This window comes from Anticarsia gemmatalis, chromosome 4 (assembly GCF_050436995.1).
Source record: "Anticarsia gemmatalis isolate Benzon Research Colony breed Stoneville strain chromosome 4, ilAntGemm2 primary, whole genome shotgun sequence".
Lineage (NCBI taxonomy): Eukaryota > Metazoa > Arthropoda > Insecta > Lepidoptera > Erebidae > Anticarsia > Anticarsia gemmatalis.
Window position 1 is genome coordinate 14,423,199 of NC_134748.1, and position 25,535 is coordinate 14,448,733.

The 25,535-nt window shown below is 36.0% G+C and overlaps 1 protein-coding gene across 1 annotated transcript; it reads left to right on the forward strand.

The window, feature by feature from the left end:
- The first annotated feature begins 4,535 nt into the window (after positions 1 to 4,535).
- Positions 4,536 to 25,009, forward strand: LOC142987868 (uncharacterized). The gene is made up of 2 exons (XM_076136805.1): positions 4,536 to 5,294; positions 24,893 to 25,009. The coding sequence occupies exons 1-2, from the start codon at positions 4,536 to 4,538 to the stop codon at positions 25,007 to 25,009; spliced, it is 876 nt and encodes a 291-aa protein (XP_075992920.1).
- The last annotated feature ends 526 nt before the right edge of the window (positions 25,010 to 25,535 follow it).

Below are 25,535 nucleotides of genomic sequence, written 5' to 3' on the forward strand. Positions count from 1 at the left end.
ACTCATAGTTGATCTCTCGTAACCTCTAAAACTGTTATAAATCTTGTATGAAGACGCAAATATTGTAGCGATGGTAATTTATGTATTGCGTCGATATTGTGAGGTATTTGCTACAACAGCTAGTCAGCTGCTAACATCGTAGGCGTTACGTTCCCGCGCGCGGATCAATCACGCGCCGTGTTTACGCGCCGCGCGCGCACATTACCACCTTGTTTATATACGTGTGTACATGTGTGATATTGCTATTGTTATGTGATTTCCTAGAACTGTGCATTTGTGGAATTCCAGCAGTGTATCTATGCTTTATAATTTGATTAGACTTGTCCTAAAATATCACTAGAACTGGTTTCTGGTTAAAATTGTCCCGTGCGTATGAAGTCAACATAGTAAAGTTCAGATGTATAGATCTGCTGTAGAATGTTACAATTAGGAACCTGTGTTATTATTGAATAACTAATAAATATTTAATTTTTAAATACGCTAGTGATAAATTCTCCATACACAAAATTTTGGCTAAACTTCACGATGATGCATATTCGGTCCCGATTGGCCCGTTTAATTAAATGTACTGACATTTAATTCCGGCCATTCATTAATTAGTTTCGAGTCTTGTTAGTAGCAGTGTGCAGTGGTATGTGGAGCAAAGTCAAAGCGTAATTGCTTGAGCGACCACAAGCACAAATGTAATTGTAGCTAAACCTCCGTGTTATTGCATAGCAATGCTAAACATTAAATGCTATTTGATACATATGTAATACGTCTATTCTATGGTCTGTGTAACGATGTTATGTTATTCATTCTCAAATGTTTTGCTTTAGGAATTGTAACATAAAAGGCTCATCAATTTGGTAATTCTTAGAAATTTACACTCAACTATTTTTTACAATAAATTGTTAATATTTATAAATTGTTAATGATGGCTTCCATGTAATCCTGAATATCAAGAAAAAATTACTGCTTAAAATTTGGGCATTATTAAAATCCTCCGAAAAACTGCTGAAAATTCTTCGCCAAGTGAACAGAGAACTTCAAAATAAAAAGTGCGGGCCAAATGTCTGTCTGCACATAATAAAAAACTATTATAGTTTCCATGCAGATTGATGGCTGATATTTAATAATACGTACTCGCGTCTGTGAGGGGTTTGACTGTCTGGTTTCAACGAGAACACAATAACATATGTGAAGAACACCATTACAGAACATTCCCCTCACATTACTAACTATGCAATATTTTGAATATTAAACCATTACTTTGTATGGAATTTGTGGTCTGATAAATCGTCTGATATGAAAATTGTATGCTTGAAATGAAATGGGATGCACTTTAGATATTTCAACGTTCAAGCTATGGTGTATTAAATTTAACAATTTATAGCTCCCACATTTTGAGTTCAATATAATTTATATTTATTTTTCATTTTAAATGGATGCCACCAACTACTTACGTAGCCAATAAGTAAGAAATAATAACAGACTGCTCTCACAATGCTTGCCTAAATTGAAAGTAAAACATTTATTACTTAAAAATGTATCATTTTTATTTACGTTAATTATATTTTATGATTTATAAATAACTTTTCCGGGTCCAGTCAAGACGTGTGTTATAAATAAATATTACATAAATAATACATGACCAAAGTCCCGAGCGACAAACATTCTCTATCAGGAACTTGTCAAAAAATGATTGTTGTAGCAAATAATGGCGACGTAAACATCTCCTCGACCCATACATTGTGAGGTTCGCACTCTTCTATTGGCATAAGTTAAGTCTGTCCGCGACACTGACCCACATCCCGGACACGTGTCGGAGCGACGCCGGACCGACGCCGGACGGACGCCGGATGGCCGCCGGATGGACGCCGGACGAGACCCGGCGGGGAATGATCAAAGTTTTTATATCGTAAATGTTATGTTTACCTCAAACGCTTGCAATGTGCCGACGTGTTAGTATATGGGTGTATAAAAATAAGTGGTTTGTCTTGTTGATCACACTGATTAGGATATTGCAGTTTGTTTGTTTTGTGTACGGAATATTTAGAGCAAAATAGTATTGCGGCTAGACTACAAACACATCACGTAAGCAAACATACAAACTTGTAACAATTGACCGTGAACTGTGTAAACAATCGTTAGAATCAAGATTTGTAACAGATTCCTGTAGTATTTTGGTTAAGAAACAAATAAATAGTATTGTGCAGCAATAGCGAGTGGTCTAAGCATTTGCCTCCTATCTCAAGTAGGGTGTTTGAGCCTGAGGTAAAATTGTAATGATGTATCATTGTGTCCTAACAGAAAAGGACGAAATATTAAAGCGTTTCAAGCTGCAGACATAGTTAAAACTGCGAAAAAAAAGAGCAGACTAATTATTTTTTTTTTAATCTATAGACATTGGCAAAGAATATCTTAGAATGATCCCCTAAAACATTTCCCCGAAAGCGAAAATTAAGGCCTCAATAACCGCCTAATAAATGTCGTCTTCTTGGTAAAGTCATGAACCTTGCTAGAAAGCTAACAAACGTGATAGACACAAGGTGAGCGGCGACACGTTAGCGGAGACTTGACACACGTGCCTCACTACACACGTTTATGATCTCAGGATAAGTTCCCGTGGCGATGAGACTTTGTGGCAAACTATGTGCAACCAAAGATGAGTGTTACAAAGAATTATGTAAAGACTTTGCAATATAAGAATACCATAAAATATTATATCGCGTTTGACGTAAGGTAAGTAAGATCTTACAACAGTTCGTTTAGGAAGTGGAAAACAGACTTTGGAGGGAAGATAGATTGATAAAATATGTAGAACTAGTTTTCCTGCAGGCACTTCACGGAGTTGTCATAAGATAGGGATTACTTTGCAAATACTACTGAAAATAAAAACGGTGAGTAGTATTATGTCGTAATTTTAGTCACATTTACTTAACAGTGCTCTGTTAATCGCTTTCTAGTTTTTGGAGTGGACACAATTCAAAGTCGGTGCTAATATTAAGCACAATCCACAATTTGTAAACAGTTAACCTCTTACTGATTGTATTCTAAAGTCTTCACAGGCTAACTTGCAAAGCTATCTGTCTAGTGAGGACATGTCTTTAATCATTTAAACCGCGTTTAACGTAAATCGATAAGCAATTAGCGTAAACTCGTCGTATCAGAGATCGTCGCCATGTTCCGCGATTGTGTACAACGTCACGTGACGCCAAGCTATTTTAACACAGCCTGTGCCAAGGTTACGAATTGGTTGGGGCGATGTGAGCTTAATAATAGACTCAATCTTTTGTTTGATAATTAAATTGTATAATGGAGGTAAATTAATTTTGAGATTGGTAACCCCATACTTTGCTACTAATTGGTGAGGCATACGGGCCTTACACCTGGTTTAAAAGTTCAAAGAATAGTCATAGCCTATGTCTTTCTTCTAAACGAAGCAATCAAATGATGCATAATGTGATAGAAGGTAACCTAACTCTTATGAAGGAGACCCGTGCTTTACAATACGACAGTAGGGAATTCTATCTGTTTCGCTTTCACGCTTTAAATACTTAACCAATTATCATGGAGTGTAGCACGTCTGACACAGTGCATGAAGGATATAGATAAAGATACATTTATTGCACAACTGTGTACATAGAATGTTACAATTGTGTTGAATGAAATAAAAAGGAACTGCGCAAGTGATTCTAATAATACACACATGTACATGAATATCAGTAGGTATCTAAGACGGTCCGATCTAATCTCGTCGGAAGCCAGCAGTATGAGGGGTACACAATGTAATAATATTGATATCCGCGCACAGATTGCGCCCGGCCCGCGGTATTACCCGGGTATTAGCCGGGTATGACTCGCGACGGCCGGCTCATACGGTTATAATCAAAGGTCATTCCCAGTTCTTATCCATGATAGTGATTACTATTACTGATTGGATCATTTTTAATCGTGCAATTTGGTACTTGAACATTTTACCCGACCCGAGAAGCGAAAGGAAGACTTTTTGTGCGGTCGGTAGTTAATAGAAGAACTTTGTATTATAAAGTCTAAATTAATAAATTAATATGACAACATTATTACAAAGTGTCTTTCAAACTTGTAACTGTCTAAACTATCAACCATGTTGAACAGAGATAGCGCAACACAAATAAATCAGCCAACAAACTAGTTCAATAGGAATCCATCAAGTGAACTATTATCATTTGTACTGAAGCGAATAAATGGCGGCAACAATAACTCATTTGTTGTATATTAATATTAGTTTGAAGTCGTTCCTTGTTGTTTAAATAAGCCAGTTTAACTTGAGACGTTAACGTTGTCACAAAATATAAAGTCTATATTATTAATCACACTCGGCGTGTGACCACTGTACGAACAACACGTATTTGCTTAAATAAAATTTTCATATATCGTCAACATTTTTTAGAAGTCGATTCATATAAATAACTAAAATAACAATGTTGAAGTGTCACTCTTGTAACAGTCAGTTCTCTAACGGCGTTATTTGTGGAGGTTGTAAGAAACACTTTGACTTTGGGTGTGCGAACATGACGGAATCGGGTTGGAAACGATTAGGTGCAGAACGAAGATCGGCATGGAAATGTGTATCATGCAAAGACATTTCTCCGACATCATTACCTCCAAAAGAAGCTGTTACTCTCGAAGGTATTATGAATGAGATAAGAGAAATCAAAAGCCAACTCGTCAGTATACCTAAGATTTCAGAAGATATCAAGCACATGAGAGAGGAAATTTTAGACCTTAAGAGTTCATGCCAGTTTATCAGCGATAGAATGGATGACTGCAACGAAAGGATACTCAAAGCCGAAAAAGGCATAGAAGATATAGAACATAAGTGGGCTTTGTTGGAAAAGGAAGTACAGGAGCTTAAGCAGTATAATTGCAAAGAGGAGCAAAGATCCCGCCTTAACAACGTGGAGATCAAAGGTATACCTCAAGAAAAAAATGAAAATTTATTTAAAATCATCGCTAACATCAGTACCAAAATCGGTTATGAGGTGTCTAAAACCCAGATCAATTATGTGTCTAGAGTTCCTTCATACAATTCTAAGGAGAAGCCGATTATTATCAGTTTTATAAACAGATATATCAAAGAAGAATTCATCGCGAATGCACGCGCTAAGAAGTCACTTAAAGCAGATGATTTCGGCTACCACAACTCCTCCGAGAAAATCTATGTCAACGACCACTTAAGTGCCGATATGAAGATTCTATTAAACAAAACTAGAGAAGCCGCCAAAAAGAAAAATTTCAACTTCGTCTGGGTGAAGTACGGCACAATCCATGTACGTAAAAATGATACATCACATGCTATTATTATTAATAAGGTTCAGGATTTAAACAAAATTGTTTAAATTGTAGTATAATAAGTTTGCTGATATTTCATCAAAGTCTTAATGCTTCATTTGGTTTAAAGTTCTCGTGGGTTAACATTTATAATAACTTTTCCATTTTATATTGTATTTATTTTTCACTATTAAACTCCATTGCATGTAAAAGATTGAGCACTCCTGCTTTACGAACTGAGTCGTCATCGCGCGCCAACGCTTGCGCTAGCTGGCCTGTTCAGCTTCAAGTAAAAAATGCAAGACATATTGCTATCTCGCTCGCACGGCGTTGTACGCTACCGCGGCTGGTTACTGAGAATGAGAGGTCTCATGTTTTGCACATTTTATCTCACTACTTCTGCGCTTTATTATTGTGGGTATTGGGTGAATTATGCTTTAGTGTTCTGGTTAAAATAATGTGCTTATCAGTATTTTATTATGGTCTTGAGATGTTGCTTGTTATGTTTTTGTGTATAAAATACAAAAATGGCTAGTTATAATACATTCCGTATTAATAGTTTATCTATTTTTTATCAAAATGTACGCGGTCTTCGCTCAAAAACATTGTCATTTTACCGAAATGTCTGCCTTAACTCATATCATATTGTAGTAGTGACCGAATCGTGGTTAACGCCTAGTATTAGCGATTCCGAATTGTTCGATAACAGATAATATATGTGGTGTGGCGACGTGACAGAGAGTATGAACTTACTAATCAAACTCGTGGCGGAGGGGTACTAATTGCAATTCGAAAGGATATTCCTGCCAATATCAAATATAATTTTAATTCCACAGCAGAAGATCTTTGGATCGAAATACCTACCAATATTTCCCACCGTCACCAAAGCAATTTATTTATAGGGGTTCTATATTTGTGTAAGCAAAATACCGGTCTATCTTTTTCTTGTCAGCTTCAAAACTACATGTCTAAATTAGAGGAAAACGTTATTAATCATACCAACGATACCTTCCTAATATTAGGAGACTTTAATTTGAGCGGTATATCGTGGAACTGGGATGACAATATAACAACACCTATTATAGCGAGTACCCCCGATGAGCAAAGCTTTATAGATACATTGCACTATCTGAATTTACAGCAATTCAATCATGTAAATAATACATATGGTAGAATTTTGGACCTCGTCCTTTCCAACAGCACCGTTGAAGTGTCAGAATGTTCAGACCCATTAGTTCCAATTGACCCACATCACAAGGCTCTCTCTGTTCAAATTACAATTTCTAAACTAAATTACTTGAAACCTGCACCTAGAACCAAATATTTATTCTTGAAAGGTAATTATACCGAAATAAACAACAGTATCAGTAATATCGATTGGTGTAGCAAATTCGCTGATATGTCGGTCGATGACGCGGTTGACTGTTTTTATTCTTTAATTATGCAACTTATTGATAAATATATCGTCAAACGATTGTCATATGATAACAATTCATTTCCCCCGTGGTATACACCTTCATTAAAAAAATGTATTAAAGAAAAACATAAGTACAATAAAAAATTCAAAGTTTACGGCAATCGGTCGGACTACGAGGCGTTTAAATTATTACGAGAAAGAGTTAAACGTTTAGAAAAACAGTGTTATGAGAATTACATCAAATCAGTCGAGGAATCAATCAAGACTAATCCTAAATATTTTTGGTCTTACGTCAAATCACGTCGTAAGTCTTCAACTATACCAGGCTCCGTTGCATATGATGGCCAGCTAGCAAACACGGGTGATGCCATATGTAACGCTTTCTCTAGTTATTTCCACTCAACATTTTTGCAACCATCTCATACATCTTCTCCCCTCACTATCTCTTCACATTCTCATAAAGATGCTGTATCAGATATTCACAAAGTGTATATAGACACCACAACAGTGACGAAACTTTTAAAGTCACTAGATCTCGAAAAATCAGCAGGACCCGACTTAATACCTCCTCTATTCCTATATAATTGTGCCGACACCATAGCTATCCCCATCAGCATACTATTTAAGAAATCTGTTGCCGAATGCACTGTACCTTTGATATGGAAGAAGGCATTTATTTCGCCCATTCATAAGAAAGGATCTAAATCAGATGTTACTAATTACAGACCAGTCTCTAAATTATGCATACTATCAAAAATATTCGAAAAAATTATTTATAATCAAATTTACGCGGCTTTAAAAAATAGTTTTAACAATACTCAACATGGATTCATGAAAGGTCGTTCTACAACTTCGAACCTCATTTTAATTAATGACTACATCACTGAATCTATGAGTAGCGGTAAGCAAGTTGATGTAATATATACTGATTATACAAAATGTTTTGATAGAATAGATCACACCGTGTTAATTACAAAGTTACAGTTAATCGGGATACGAGGAGATTTGTTGAGATGGTTGACATCTTATATAACTAACCGTTCGCAAGCTGTAGTGGTCAATAACTACATATCAAGTTGGGTAAAGGTACCGAGTGGCATTCCGCAAGGTTCCCTCCTCGGTCCTTTGTTATTCCTTATATTCGTTAATGATATAGATAAGTGCTTCCAAAATTACCAGGTTTTGTGCTTTGCTGACGACATGAAAATTTTTACATCTATTTCAACGCCTACGGATGTCCTTGGTGTCCAATCGGATCTTAACCGCTTAACCGATTACTGTAAACTTAATAAATTAGATTTAAATCCCTCTAAATGTCTGGTCATGACTTACAGTAGAAAAACCAGAACTGTATCCTCGGAATACTACTTAAATGGCCACAAACTACAACGATGCACGAATGTTCGCGATCTTGGCGTTATACACGATCCTAAATTACTTTTTGAAGATCACATTAATAGCATAGTAACCAAGGCATACCAGGCACTAGGGTTCGTTATACGTACATGTGATAGTTTCAAAGAAGCCAAAACACTAAAAATTTTATACTGTACCTATGTACGCAGTATATTAGAATACGCAAGCCAGGTTTGGAACCCGCGATATAATAAATACATCTCTAGAATAGAAAATATACAACGCAAGTTCATAAAATTTTTATGCTATAAACTTAAAATACAATATAAGTCCGATGATTACTTTACTCTCTGCAGAAAATTTCATATACTTCCCTTAACTCATCGCCGCGCAATTGCCGATGTGACTTATTTGTTAAATATGTTATCCGGTATAATTGATTGCCCTGACCTTTTAAATAAAATTAGTTTTAATGTACCATCGAGAAGCGTGAGACATTATGTGCCTGTGCACCTACCATTAGTCTCTACAAACTATCGTCAAAATGCATTTCTCTGGCGAGCAGCTAAGACTCTAAATGGACAAACAAGAACACACGACTTCGATGTATTCACTAGTAAACCCAGTTCAGTGAGGCGGATGCTCAGTCTTGATTTTTTTTCCATAGATAACCGCAATAAATTAACATAACAACTTTTTAATTTAGATTTTTACGTCTTAATGTTTTACATACTTTTTGATTTTCATTATTTCGTACATTATTATTATGTTTGTATAAGTTCAGTGCTCACGCATCATTTTTATTTTTATATAAAGTAGCTAAAAGCGGAGACCTATAATTGGCTGTCTGTTGCGTATTGTATGCATTTAAAATGTTATTGTTTGCTGTTGGTCTTCCAAAGATTAAATAAATAAAATAAATAAATAAATTAAAGGAATAGTGACTGTACTGTACAAAGCATTTAATAAAAATAAATTACTTTTAGTAAAAACATGCTTGAAATCGGAATTACATTTGCTCAAATCGAGGAAGTAGAGGCGACAAAAGTCCTTACTAATCAGACCAATCATTTTGTTAAGACTACAGTAATTTATTTTTAGAATTCTTTGGTAACTTCGAAAAAGAAGATCTTCGAGAAAGAAGGTAGCCGTTAAAATTAACTGGTGTTCCCCATACTCTCTAAAATTTTCTACAGCGTGCCTTTACTACGTTAGTGTTCTACTGTTAAGTCAATTAATCCCAGTAGGCTATACCTAGTATGAAACGCTGCTCAATACCGGGATCCCTACTCCCTTTCTAGAGGAATTTCCACTGAATTTAGTAATGAAAAGCACAACTGCGACCATCTTGTTTCTATAGCAAGAACAATGTACCCTAGACTCAGATCGGTTCCGTATAAACCTGGCTTAACTAGCGATCCATTATAAGGAGTGTTATTATAGAGGACGGAACAATAGCAATCGGTCACAACGTCCTCCATTTGTCATGCAAATCTACTGTTATTGTTACCACTGTAAATGCCTTGAGGATAATTGTACTTGATACAATTGTGTACTAAGTGATGGATGTCTTTAAATTTTATTTGATGCCTTGTTGAATAAATAGGAAGAGAATGGTTTAAAAAGCCTGCTAACAAGGAAATACTTGGGCTTCCGTCAATAGCTAACAAGCAGCTACCATTGCATGATGCTCGATAACTTTACGACAGAATCTACCTAAATAGGTACCTACTGAAACTCCTATCACGCGTAGTCGCGTGAATAGGTCGCGAACCATCATCATACATTCTGAGGACTCAGGGACACTGGTTTGATGTTTCAGAGATCTTTCGTCTCTTTGTCGCTCGATGATGTACCACTATCGACTACCGAAACCGACTACCGGTTAGTTACCAAGAAAATTTGCACGAAAATCTGATCAGCGCCTCAGAATTACGCTACTAGTCTTAAAGGAATCAATTAATCGAAGTGGTTGCTTGCTTTAAGAGGAGATTAGGAATGAGACATTTAGATTAATCATAGCCTTTCCTGTCTACCTGTCGCGAAAAATAGAACAAGAAGGAAATAACTAATGTTTCCAGTTCCATGACAGTTTACAAACTTACAAGTAAATGTTCCAACTGTTGGAAAGGTGTACGTTTATCATAGTCGTGCAAATGATCCGCGAGAGTAATGGAGACTCGGAGGGACACGGAGGAGCTCGGAGGATGATCAATCTACTCACAACTAGGAACTAAGTTAGTTGTCTTGTCAAAGCGCGTGTCGTTCCCTGGACGTCGTATTTTTCGCTCCAACTAAAAGATTACTGAGTGCACCTGTTGTTTTAGGCACTGGCTCTCAAAGTTTTTATTATAAAGGATACCTACTGGCGTTCTAGTTGCTATTGGCATGGACGTATTGCTCAGAAATGAATGAATTTGATTATTTTAATGATTTTTGCATGATTGTATACTAACATTGACAAAGTCTTTCTAAAAACCACATCAAATTTGATAATACTACCGTAAAATATGCGGGACTAATGATAATACCTATGTAAATCTGTAGTTCAGATAAATCTGGCTAAATTTGAACCTATTTCAAAGTATTAGACACTGAAATTACAGATTGCGAATCACTGTCCTAAAGAAAACTAATTTAATAACTGCGGAGAAAAATTACAAAGATCAGCTTTAACATCGCTAACTTTACGTTTTATTAATTAATAAACTTTAAATTTAATTATCTCTAAAATGTGTGTGTACAGTGAAAGTAAGTAGGAGTGAATTTGGAACGGTGTCAACGTGGAGACTTTAATTAAGTCAGTTCGGACAATTCATTGAACCGGGTTTGACTGGCGGAAAGCCTGTTAGAATACAACAAACATCTTATTTAAATCGCTTACAGTCTGTAGCAATCACCGTGAACGATTGGAGATAAAAGCAATGATTGGTCTGTCCTAAACTGGTTGCCTGCTTGTATGTTGTAGGTACTTCATTTGCGGCATAACCACAGCCGTCGCCGTTGCTTTAATTAATAGAATCTGTCATCAACTCAAACTTAATTCTAAGTCATAAGAACCCAATCAACAAATTCTGACCGGACATCCCGATACACAACATTGTGATACAGAGCGGCTCACAGCGACACAATAGCTTCGTTCGACACCTTCATCAATTAATTACTCCGTCTGGAGCAAGGATACAGCCCCCACCCCTCCTCCCTCGACCCCTCCCCGCCCCCTGCCGCCCCCTAGTGTCCGGGGTGTCCGGGTGTCCACTTGACACGGTTCCCCGGTCGTTTATAAAGTATTATCGCGTTTACTTTGATTCTAATTACTTAATTTAATTTATCGACGGAATCCTCTACTAAATTAATTTGATCGGATTTCATCGGATTTAATTTAATTAATGAAATTAAAGTTTGATTGATATTGGAGTTTTTGAGACTTAAAATTGATTGCTAATTACTTAGTATCGGAGTATGTAGCTATTTGAAACGTTACAATTATTATGTCACGACCAAGCAAAAATATTTAACTTAAAATAAAGTCTTGTGCAGATATTAAGAATAGACGGGTCTTAAATGCAATGTCGAAAGGTATTGATGTCTTTTTTATTGTAACATTTTAGCCAAAGATGAAACAAGTCTCGTTAACAGCCAGGAAGGTCGTTTTTAACAAAAAACAATGGGTAGTTTTGCTTACTAACTATTAATACATTTGTATGATAGCACGAGTAGCAGACGTTGTGATACATAAATAAACACCGTGATTGAGTTCTGAACATCGTGTCTGGACAATCTCAGACGTCCCACGAGTGTAGTGCGGGACTATAAACTTTGATTTGACAATGAGTTGATAAATGTTCAATTAATATGCAAAACAAATCTTCTGCTAAATTCTTCGTTCAGTAAGATAATAAACTTATCGAGATAATTATTATCTCTTTTGCTGAAATGGGGGGAGAAATCAGGGGTTGAACACCAAGATAAATATATGAATTTATTTTTCAAACTCGAAAATCTGAGATGAGACCTCGCACTCGAAATATACCTTCATATATGTGTCACCATGTCAAGTCTAAGAGCTATTACGCACTGTCGACTGGTCGCCGGCGACCGGCAGTCGCTTGTACGTCGCCACTACGCGGCGAGTCGTCGAGTCGCCCGGGCGATCGACGACCAAGTGCGTAAACACCTGTATAAACTATAGTAAGTCACAGTCGCCATCGACCGAGTCGCCAGCGACCAGTCGACAGTGCGTAATAGCTCTAAATGACCACTGGCCGCTAACAATCGTTCATCCGTTTGCCAGACATGACATGAATACAAACATGTCAAACATCCCCTATGAAAATTACATGAACAGTATGAACACGTCACATATATAGGTACAGTCAGCTCCAAAAGTCGCTGAGCGTACTCAATCTTTCGAAACCCTATATTGCATGTTATTCCATCGAGAAAACATCTGACGTTGATCGAAATGATTAATTTCAACTAATTCTACGTGATTTTATTCATGTGTTTATTAACATTTGGTAATAAAGAGGTTTTGAAAGTATGAAGATGTAAAGCGCCTTATGGAGCTGACTGTACATATTGTGATGACGATATTCGTGTAGTGGTGAGGCACGCCTGTGTGGTGTCACAGTTAGTGAATCACAACAACCTGCTCGTACGTTTGTAAGCCGATTTACATTTCCGCAATGTTTTGTATGCGACAAGCTTCCGTCCGCTAATTCCAGTCAAGATTTCCCGTCAGGAAATGTACGCTGTTCTACTTTACTATTGAATTAATTTCCTGAATTTAAATACTTGAGAAGTAAAACTCTTTATTAAAAACAGTTTCCTACTTAAGTACAATTATTAAACAAACATACTTTATTGCCATAGGATATAAAATAGATATCTAATAATATCATAATACTATTTAGTGTTGGCCAGCTTTTGACCTAGGCTTACAAAAGTTTATAGTTATGACATTGAGGCAACGATAATATCATCCACTCTGTATATTTACATAGTTTACAAGAATTCGTAGCACACGTCTACGAAACTACAACACAGTCTACGACAGCTACGAGCCTACATCATACACGTTGAGGTATCTACAGTATTATAAGATTATAAGTTACTAATCTTCAGCTTCATTTTAATTTACAATCTCCGGCTTTATCGGTACAAAAATATGTCAAGGGGGTAAAAAGTATTTTATTAAATGTGTTATAAACCATTGGTCAAAAATTTGTTCAAAAGATTTTGCTTGAAAGATTTAGTAACATACATACTTACATACACCTCCATCTTCACAAATTTTCGAATTTATTATCTAAGAAGATCATTATTTTAGCCAAGTTTAAGCAGACAAAGGCTCGCCATCTGGCGTGCTCGAGATGATTAAGTGTAATTTATAATTAATGTTGGTGTCGTTACACGGTGGATAGATGGCGCCACATGTATCATTATCGTGACTTTGTTCCAAGTTCAATGAACGAGGTGTATGATTGTAACGTATTTGCCAGTAATTAAATAATTATATGTGACAAATATGAAATGACGGGACATTATTTCAGGAATTGGAGCACTTAGGTACCAAGAAACTTAAACTATCTCAGTGAATGTTAAGTGCATAACGGTAAATTGCTCTCTATTATTTTCGTTTATATTTTTACGTTGCTTCCAAAGCAGATAGAATGCGTTTGCATTATTGAGTTAGTTACATTGTCATAATATTATATTAGGTGACTGATATCTGCAGTCCTGAATTGCTGATGTATCTCTATCAGTGGCATCAACAGTTCATTTGCAAAATCGCGACGCATCTACTACCAAAACGATATTAAATACCTAATTTCATAAAAGTTATTGTATTGCTGTCATGTACACATTGTATATGATCTATTAGGCCTACGTCCTACGCCCTTGCTGCTTGATATTTTTCATAAAATCTTGATATTTCTTTTGAAATTTATTATAATGACAAGAACAAGTTGTTGTTCACAGTTTTAAAAAGGCAAAGTCATAAAAATGTTTTGACATCAACGTCGTCGTCGTTCAAAAACACTATTTATTATTAAACTTACTCATTATAAATTCGCAGCCTTCTAAAAACAAAACTTTAGAAACTATTAATTGCTCACACAAAAATAATAAATGTACTTATTGCAATTTACATTATACCTATATTTGGTTATGAAGGAAATATATTATGTAGGCTCTGTATGATGATAAAAAAATCTATTAAGCAGGCTATTAAGGATCTATAGCCATAATTCAACCATCTATTAAACTTCTTTACGGCCCAAGTAATATACTTAATCTTCTTAAAATATGCCCGACGCATGCAGCATAACTAAAATACTACCTATCCACTAAAATAAAAATGGTCGTGAATTTTATTGTTTTAATGTTAGCGCCATCTACCCTGCTTATATAAAACTACTAGCAATGTAGTACTAGCATCACAGCTATGACGATGCTCAGTATTGTACAGTGTTAATTATCATGTCGCAGTGCGTTATCGCTAGATGGCGTTAGTTGAACAAAACTGAACACATTTAATTTAACAAAACGAATCATTAAATAAAATGAAGCAACGTGATAGAATATTTTAGAAACCATTTAAATGATACATACTTAGCATGCAAGCGAGTTATTAATCATTACTTTGAACTAGAAAAACGTAATTTATTTCAGAATAATTTGTTAGCTAGACGCCAACATAATAATATTCAAATTATTTAATTAATTAATTTAGTTAGTAGTATAGTTGAACTTTAAACACATGCAAACCTAACTGTCATTATCAATGAATACATTTAGTAATTCATAATTGAGTACAACAATAAATTAGGCATAGATCTAAACATGGGCCAGTTATCTGAGGAATGAGTGTTATTTGAATTGTATTGTGGTGTGTGTGAGTGTGCAGTTATCGCCGCGAGATGTCACAGTTCAGGGGCTATCGCACGATTTATTATCTGTGGCGATAGCGCGGCCGGCGACACCCGACGACCGCCGACGATGGCCGAGTGTTCCCGAAGTTGTCTTGTCCTCACTGATTTGTTTTGGACGATCTGTGTCGTGGTCTAATTTGATTATGCCGCTCGTTATTTGGCGTGTTTTATTAGATGTATGATAACTACTTAATTGTAGCAACCAAATTAATCGATGTTGTTTATTTCTGTCAACAATTTAGAGCTTTAACATTATTCAATTAATGAAATTATTTTCGTAGATATCAGTCATTTAAGATTTGATTTAAACTTCATTCAGGTCGACGAAGACCATACACAAATGCCACAAAAACTAGGAACTAAAAAGCTTTAATTTGACACAGGATCGAGCTTCAAACCGCTCTTTCTTTTTTTCTTAACGTCCATTTCCTACAGCAAAATACACAACTAGGACTAGCTATAGTAACTTCTGACGCTTTCTTTAACTTTCTACTTAAAGATCAGATAAATCAGAACAAAATTGATAAGTCGACTACTACGCTAAACATCTCAGTGTCTGACATAATTTAACATACAACATTGTATATATAAATTACTTAAGGCAGGCGCAGTACAATATTGGGTACATTGACTTCATACATAATATTACGAGAAATCGACGAGGCCCTAGATGTTTCTGGGCGTATGACTAACTTATATCTCCACTTCTAGACCTCTACTCAGTTTATTGCATCTACTACATACATTTCAGTTAACTTGCCGTTCTTACTTGCTGGGAACAATGATGCCAGCCAGATACAGACGTAGAATATTTTTCCAAAGAAATTAGGACATCAAGGTCCAACAACTAGACACGGAACAAGGCACGTAAGTCCGGGAAAATGTTGGATTTTCCGGTTGCTCAATAGCCTTAAAGCACGCGTTGTCAAACTTTCCACTTTTATAAAATAACGACGGTCTTCATAACAGAACTCCTTTGAAAGCCTCTCGGGCTGTCTAGTCACAAATCCTCTGTTGCTTTTATTAATATGTACGTCACGAAACAGAGGAGCCCAGTGCCAAATACTTTCTCAAATAGGAATCTATCATTCTAATTCAATCGTGATGTCGATGTATGACTTACTCTGTAGTACATTATCATCCTTTAATATATGTAGGACTGTAGGTACTTGGTACATTCCTTTACGAGGTTATTTTTAGAAACAGATAACAGTTACACCATATTTATTGACAGTCGTACACATTTGTACTTATCGGTCGGTTAACTGTCAGTAGCGAGCCCATACATGGCCACCCTAAGTAGTCCTTTTGCAGTCGTTAAGATAGAGTATTTCCAGCGGCTTGAATAACTTGAACACAACGTTGAGTATTAAGTAATACACAAAAGTTTGGAAAGAAATAAGATTATCGAATCAGTAACGATCATTAATCGTTATGATAATGATATATGTCTACAAATAATTATGATTAGATAAGCAATTGGGTTTTGATACCGGATTGTTTTTCTTCTTCCTCTAAATAAGAACGGATTATTCGAGGCTTATTGAACGTGTAATGACTAATAGATGCATGTGATCGATATTGATGTCTAAAGTTCAAGTCTAGCCACTTAATTGGGTAGTTGACTGCGTTCACGAAAAATTATTAAACTTGTACTCGTAAAAGGTTCATCTAACATGCTCATTCTGTGTAATTTATTTTGTAAATAGTGTTGAAATTGTGATTATTACAGACTGACACATTTTATTAGTCACTCATTCGATACCAACGAAAATATGAAACTGTGAAGTCATTAATTACTCCGTATTTCTATACTAAAATGTGATTTGACATTTCATATAGAATAGCAAGTTTGAATGGTAGTAACCCAATTAAAGATGCATTGATTTATCGCACACTTAATGGTCAACCTATCAACCTAATATCAAAGTTAATCAACAAACCCTCCGAAAGCCTCTGACAAAGCTTGACGACAATTATCTTATTTGATAGGAACTGGGACCAACTTTTAGGTGCAATCCAAAGCACGCTCAGGAGACGCTCAGCTCAAATGCCATTATGCCAAAAGCACCCTACCCGCTGATTGCTTTGCAAGCATTGGGCACTATTAATAATAAGTACAATATACATTGTGGAATATACGAGTACCTTCGTATCATGAAAACTAATACCCAGGCTAAACTACCCATATTTTATCGGGATCCCAAGTAAATCTGAATCTGACATAAGCTTTACCTAGAACGTAAAAGAAAGCATTACCTAGAACGAAAAAGAAACTTTCTTTTGTTTGAAGAAATAACCAACAAAGGTTTAAATCGTATTATTAGCAAAAATTGTGTCATTACTGACCCAAAATGGTGAAACAAGCAGAGGAGTATAATGACAGAGCAATTGCAATATAACACCTACTTAGATAGTTTGATACATATTAATACAAGTGAACATGATTGGAGCGAGTGATAAATAAATGTAAATGCATCCGGTTGATGATATCATAATGAATGTGAAATATTTCAACAATATTCCGATAGCCCTCGCTCACTTTATCTTCGGAAATTTCCTTCCGAATTAGGTACTGAGATTGTATAAACAATTTTTATTATGCTTATCTACTTTGTTTTATTGTTTTAACTAAAAAATGTCGTAAATCAATCACTCAATTAACATATTTATTATTTTGCACGATTCTGCTTCTAACTAAAATATTCAAACGAATTTCACACTTTAACGACCGGAATAGTGTTCTACAGTATTATTTCATGAAACTCAATACAAGAGCCCACATAAATCTTAATTATTATACCTAAAGAAATGAATTCTGTACATTTGGGTTTCTTGAGATTCTGGCACAGTGCGTACTGACCATATACTGAACATACGTACCGAAGCTAATTTAATTCATTTTTAAATAACTACATACCTACATTGGATCGTGAGTTAGTTTCCTACATATACCTACTTATCTAACGCATCATATATTTGTGTACAATGTTGCAGTAATTTGCATACAGTGTCAGCCACATGAGCAGAGGAGGACGTCATCCGATGATAGTTTATAGACCACATCAACACCGTATATGGACAATATGGACATTGTTACCTCGGCGACACTCCACGCTCCACGAGATCACACATAAAATGTTCTATGATATTTTATAGCGACGCCTACCCAACATTTTGTATTGCACTTATTCTAAGTACTTAGATATCGTCATTCTTAGGCACATATCAGATTGTCTTTAAAAACAAGAACGGTACGTAATCATGAAATAAGCAGCCCTTACTCCTATTGCTGCTAGCTATTCTTGAGTTATTAAAAAAGGTCTTAAAGCCCAAAAGACCTGTAGGGCGAGTCTCTATCCCTATCGACTATCAACAACTTTACCGTACTAACGCGAAGTTTTGTATGAAAATCTAAAAAAGAAACTCGTTAGTCCGGGACTAGGAAATCGCGCTGCTGAAAACTGCGTTTCTAAAGCATTGCCTCTATTTTATCCTGAAGTGAAAGTACGTTTGTATAGATACATTTATATTTAGCGATATCTTTTCAGTCGTTATTAGATGTCTATTTGTATTCCTCCTTCCGTGCCCATGACATGTGTTCTCATATGAAACTAATAAAATAGTCGGACTTATACAATTATTTTCTAAGACCTGATATAATGTGATTACATTCCCCAGTCTGTTCATTAATAAATTCAAACTCAACACATTACTTGCATGTAGGTATAATTCGATATGCACACTGACCTTCCTAACACCACTTGATTCCCTCACGTTTACTGCTGAGTTCGCCCTATGTTACAGGTGAAGCCCGACGCTCGGTCGGCAACAGGTCGCGGTCGTTCGCATTATGTCGCGTCATCACTACATAGGTATGACAACGTGAAAGTCTATACCATCGCGGTATTCTCATTATATTTGATATAAAGTAGCACTTGTCCGTTTTTTGTATGTGTTAGACAAAACTAAGTGTTTACAGCGCTACCACGGTGTGTCGAGATCGTGGGTTCCATTCCCACGTGCAAAAAATATTGGTGAATAAAGCAGGACTATGTTATTAGAGAGCGGTTATATGACTTCCTAACCAAATTGTTTATTAGAATTTGACAAAGAATTCTTAACATAATTAAAGTGATCCTTAATAGAGCCAAATCGTATAAGTACTCATATATCTATGTATTAAAGCATATACGAGAGAAAACCAAAGAACAAACAAAGTTTTAAACAGTTTCATTAAAATTTATAGATCTTACATTATCTTGTCATTTCTGTATGTACGCGTTTATCCTATTATCTGTAAGAAAACATCAAAACACAATAACAAAATCATTATAACCGGATGAGACGAGAGATAAGTAACTCAGTGTTATTTGTTGTATAAAACATCTAAATCTAAAATGCCATAAATAGCTAAACGTATTAATTGTACGAGCATCAGATTATGGACGCCATGGACGGTGATGTTGTTCGATTAGTTCCGCTCACCGCCGGCAGGTGGCAACAGCTGATTGTGACTTATGGAATAAACAAACCTGTATGAGAGCCCGTTTATGAATATCAAATAAACTTTAATTTTCTGGAGATATTAGAAAAAATACTTAAAACATCTCTTATTCTCCCTGAAACTATGTCTAGCTTGTCAGATTTTTCAACATAATTTCATAATAAATGTAGAAACTCTCAAAAATCTATACTAATATTATAAAGCTAAATAGTTTGTTTGTTTGTTTGAACGCGCTAATCTCAGGAACTACTGGTCCGATTTGAAAAATTCTTTTAGTGTTAGATAGTCCATTTATCGAGGAAGGTTATAGACTATATATCATCACGCTACTACCAATAGGAGCAGAGTACCAGTGAAAAATGTTACAAAAACGGGAAAAAATTTGAACGCTTATGTAACGCAAGCGAAGTTGCGCGGGTCGGCTAGTTAAGTAATAACAGTTCTAAGTCCTAATCAAAACTTATCTGATAAAAAAAATAATCAATAAACCATTATCAAATATGTTTTATCTCTTAATCGATAACTTTTAATAATGACGTCACATAGGTACATGACACATTATATTTACTTAATTACTAGAGACGTCAGAGGTAGTTTTTACGACCACCTCTATACAAACAAACACCTATACGAAAATTACGTATAAATCTTTTTTTTTAATTCTGATAATAGCTCGTTAGCTACCCGCTTTACTTCCCCCCAAGAGATGTAGAGTGGCTTTCAAATAGTTGTCAACTGAGTAGGTACAGTACGGAAGTACTTTTGACTGAGCAGGCTGGTCAAAAGTGGTTTTGACTGAAACAACAGTTAAAAGTACTTTTGCCCAATGGAGCTGGTCAAAAGTACTTTTGACTAAGTGATTCGGTCAATACTTCGCTCTTCTATAGCAACCACTTAAAGCTGCCCGAGAGGTCACTGAACTGTTAAAGCTTGAGAATAGGTATAAGCTGTTAATTAAATAATTAAGTAGTGAGGTGTCACGCGCCCACGTGTCTTATATTGATCGTCACCTCTCACCGCGTGATCGATTATGTTACGAGTATGATCCATACATGACCGCATGCCACAGTACAACACTCATACATACCGACAGATTTCAAGTTTCAACGATGTTGTTCAGAGAATTTCATTTTGGTTAGAATGCCGTGCAAACCATGGAAAAACAATACTTAGGGTACATTGATTGCTTCAAGCACTCATAGCTATTTCAGCTCATGAAACGTTTGTGCTCTCATTGAGCATCTCCGTGCTCCATACTTAGGCTTATCATCAAGTTAAAAATAATCAATGCTGGCTGATAAATTACATTAAACTACCGTTCCGAAAACAAATCAGCCTAAAGGCAGACTGAGACACGGCGCTGAACACCTAAACAGCTGTAGACAAACATTAAAAAAACAATTAAATTCTACAGAACTCGGTACAATTAAAAAAACGTTCAAATTTTTTTACGCCGTGAGCTAAACATGGTTATAATTTCCATATAGAATGAATATCAATGAATAGCGATGGTGTATTTATGCGCGCCCTTCTGCCCTGAGTTATGTGACCACTGTGACAACTGTGACTAGTGAACACACACACCTGGCCCTCTGAGCGCTGGCCAGTACACGAACCTACGGCCACGCTCATTATCTTACTATCAAGATACGTTAAGACAGCTAGTTTCTTTTCTTTTTTGATGACTTGAATCGATGCAGGATGTCATTAGGAATTGTATTGATCTGAATGTACTTAAAGCTGTATTCCAAAATCGCAAATGTTTGCTCCCCTATTTGGATAAGAGACCTATGACCAGCGCAGAAACTGTGTTTGCGCAAAGCGTCTAATTCGGATGAATGAATGAATCCTAATTTGGGCGATGGAACGCAACGGCACGCGGGCGATAACTAGTTTCTTCGAATTCAGCGCAAAAGCTCAATAACTCAAGGTTGTTTCAAACTCCCATTTCTAGGTATTATAACGTATGTAATGGTAAAATTAATTGAAAAGGGTAAACATATAACAAGACTCTTTTAAAGATAGCTGCCCAGTATAATCTTGCTATCAAAATTCAAATAATTCAAATCTCACGCAAAACATAATTATATTAAAAGCGATTCAGAGCACACATTATCTTAAGTTTATTATTACTTGAAATCTTCCAAAATATAAAACAATTAAATCGCAAAGTAGGTTTTCAATCGAATCAGAGTTGGACATTGTCTTGAGTCGTAAATCGTTGGCTATCAGCACGTTACCCTGCGCCCCTGTGCGTCGACCACGTTGCAGTGTTGGATACGAACGAGCGTGTCATTCAACCTACTTATACCTTACACCAATGTTCCGATCAATGTGCATTATGTTCACTTTATGTAAGCAGTTGCGTAACGCGCCCGATTCCACGACACTTTCCGAACTATGTTAATGAGTGTGTGGCAATCTGAGCGTTAATTACAACGAGTTCAACACAACGGAGGTGAAGTAAGCAGAATCAGAAATTGGTGCTCTTGGTCGTCCCTGACCCTAAGGTCAACTGTAGTTTTCAGATTATATATCTTGATCAGAAAAAAAATTACACTTGTAGTACATAGTGCTCGTTTTTTTACCTTAATTTCGAAATGAATATAAACTTGAACGTCTTTCCGAAACTCTGAAACTACACATTCAAAATACTAAACCTGAATTCCAGATCAAGAAGGTGTGCGAGTAGCCAAAGTCCAAATACTTTTGATGCACAAACAAGTTGCTGATCAAGTGATCGGTGATCCACATTGGAATCTGACACACTACACTTACGTGCAGCGTGTTTGTGTGTGTGTTCGTGTGTTCCTTTTTCTTTCGTGTCATGTTTTTTATTCCAAGTAAAAACTTATACGGTAGCAAAAACGTAACGTGGAGCTTAAAGCTACAAGTTTAGTATTGAAGTTGATTTGTTTTGTTTTTGTTTGTTCCACATGTTCTGATTGTGTTTTTGTTTCATTGGTTAATTAGCTCTTGCTAGTATGCTCTCTTTTGCTAACTTAACTCTAGTTTATTTAACTACACAGCTGTTTGGAAATCATTCGCAAGAACTTTAACTACAGAAAGTACTCAAGTAGGTAATCGGAGATACTCCCTACACTTTTATCCTTAAAAGTACCTACCTAGTTAGTTTTCTTGCCCCCATTTTCTCTAGCTTATTCATCTACAGGCATTCATCCATATTAATTGCATTAGTTAAAACAGTTTAGCCGTGAATAGTTAGCAGACAACTAGACAGACGGAATAACTTTCGAATTTAATCGGAAATAGATTTACTGCTTTCGTTATTATGAGTCGTACAAGTATACAAGCATCGGCAGTGTCTATCATAAAACATAAATAAGTAAATCAGTGATTTCCATAACGAGTTGTTGGCTAAGTAGCGCGGTATTTGTTGCACAACAGTTCACGACGCAGCAAGGAAACGGATAATCACATCGAAACAACCAGAGATTAGCTTGACTTTATACGACAGATTAGTGAACAACCTGTCCCACAGCCGGCTTTAGATAATATATTATGTGTACGAAAACGTTCTTCTGTCCGTTATTTTATAAGCTTTAAAAGATTAACTTTAATATTCAGTACATTTCTTGAGCTGTGCCATCTATTAGGCGTAAAGCTCAAATGTTAAGGTAAACACTTTGAAAGGTATTATTGCTTGTGTGATAGAAATGCTTTGAAAGGAAAGCTTACAGTTATAATCAGAAACTATGAGATCTTTTTAAACAGATTTTGTAGAGAGCATCCCGCAAATGGAAATGTCTGACGGCTAGGCAGAGGTCAGAAAAGGCAGACCGAAAAATATCAATTCTGAGTTCAATATATTAACGTTACAACGTGACAGCTGAGACAAGTAAGTGATCTTGTATTAGTAAGTAAATGACACAGATAATAGTCATGTGATTGAAACAGTTTATTTTGGAGATAGTGCTTTTGCTTGAACGTTGAACTTACACAAATCATTATAATATCATATACAAGTAACGATGCTTGTTATTTATTTAAGATAGCTCAAGTAAGTGTTAACAGTGATTAGTATTCTTCCTCCATTCATACGTAATACCAGTCGTCTATGGAATAGCTTCGTAACGTATAATTACGATATATAAATGCAGAGATACACGACGTGTGATCAATTAATCACTGAGCAACACGTTGTTCTCTTAAGTAAGGTTACATTTATTTTAAAAACAACATCCTTAATCGTATATGTATCGTCTCTGAACGTACTAGTGGTGGCTCATAAGTTTGCTTTGCTATTTAGCTGAAGTAATATAGATGCTGTCTTTAGTTTGAGTGACAGTAGACGTCGTTTGGTGATTTCAAATAATATAGAAAGAAGCTTGCACTTTTCACTTGTAAACAAATGAGGCATATATCGGTTAATCCCCGTATATTAGGTATTAACATTCTGAATTCGGGCATAGTATTTTAAATAAACATCATTGGTTAGTGAGTACTTGAGCACTCTGTCCCGGGACTGTCTACAAACAAGCAGCGATAAGCCGCGTTTATCGAAGCTCCCATAAAAACGTACCGTCCTTATCTGTCTGTCACCACATACAGAAATAGAGCAACGAATATTTATACTTAATCACTATAATCGGAAAATAACGAAGAACTACCCGATAACACTGCGACCTCTCTGTATGTCCATAAGAAGTCCAAATAAAAACTAATCTTAAGTTTTACACCGTAGGGTTCAGTATCGTTCGTAATGTGTAAGAGAGTGATAATGCATGCCCCTTGAACTGGGCGCTTCTGGAAGCGGCGATAGCTGAAGAACGTCCTATCGGCTGGCATCGAGGTCGAGCGCGCGACCCGCCGACCGACACTACACGATGTTACTGCACCCTAATCATTCTAACTATTACTATATACTTTTGTACTTATACACAAGTTTTTTAAGAATAAATAACGTACTGAGTTCTCTGTACATTTTTAATTAGAGATTGCATTAAAAACTTCCTTGCATCTTTCTTTTTATCTTTACTTAAATCGTGGATAAAATATTAAGATTAGACAAATATTTATGATGTAGCTCTGATTAACAGTAACAAATTTATCAAATTAAAGAACCTAACAAACCCCTTGAAAATGATTCGGGTCCGGAACTTCTGTCCACAACTTCGTCTGCGTGACAAGATTTCTTGTAGTAAAAAAATCGTGTGTGCTCATCAGAGTAATATCATCATCTTCAGGGCAAATAAAAGTCTTCAGTGGATAGTTATGGCACACATTCCATAACTTTTCACTACACGATATTAAAGTAAGATACTACTACATCTCAGGCTCATAATTAAATTCAACAAATATGAGTTCCATTCACGATAGTTTTTCATGAATTTTCATGAAATGATGGTTGTTTTACAGAGTGTTGTCACGCGAGAGGCGGCGCTCGCACGATCACACGCGGCGCGCGTGCTGCTCCAAATATTCACTCATATTACTATGCAAACTACCGCTGCCCTCAATATTACACTCATTTAATCATACTTCTGTATTTATTTGTAAATTTCTGTATGATGCACCAATTATTTATTATTCGTTGCTCACTTCTTCCGAATAATACTTTAAAACTTTCGAAATCTATATTAAAAATCTAAATACTGGTACTATGCCTAGATAAATAATGGAACACAGGAAATTTCAGATTAAAATTATATAGGATAATCACCTCTTAAAATACAAATAGCTATGTGACAAAATACGGTACCAAATCTTTGTTGATAGGGTCCCTCTATCAGCCTAAAATAATAGTTATAGTGAGCAGTATACTGTGTATTGTGTAATCAATCAATGTGTATCAAACATGTTGCACACACACATCATACGTCGCACATTACTTAATTACGTCAAGAAGCGCAGTCTCTTAATGACCGCTCTCTGTGTCGCGGTCTGTGTTCCAACTTGTCACACTGTGTCGTGTACTGGCACACACTCACTACATTTGCAATATTATAAAGAAAATTTGCGCTACAGTAATAATAAGCAGCAGATACAACCGGTAGCAATT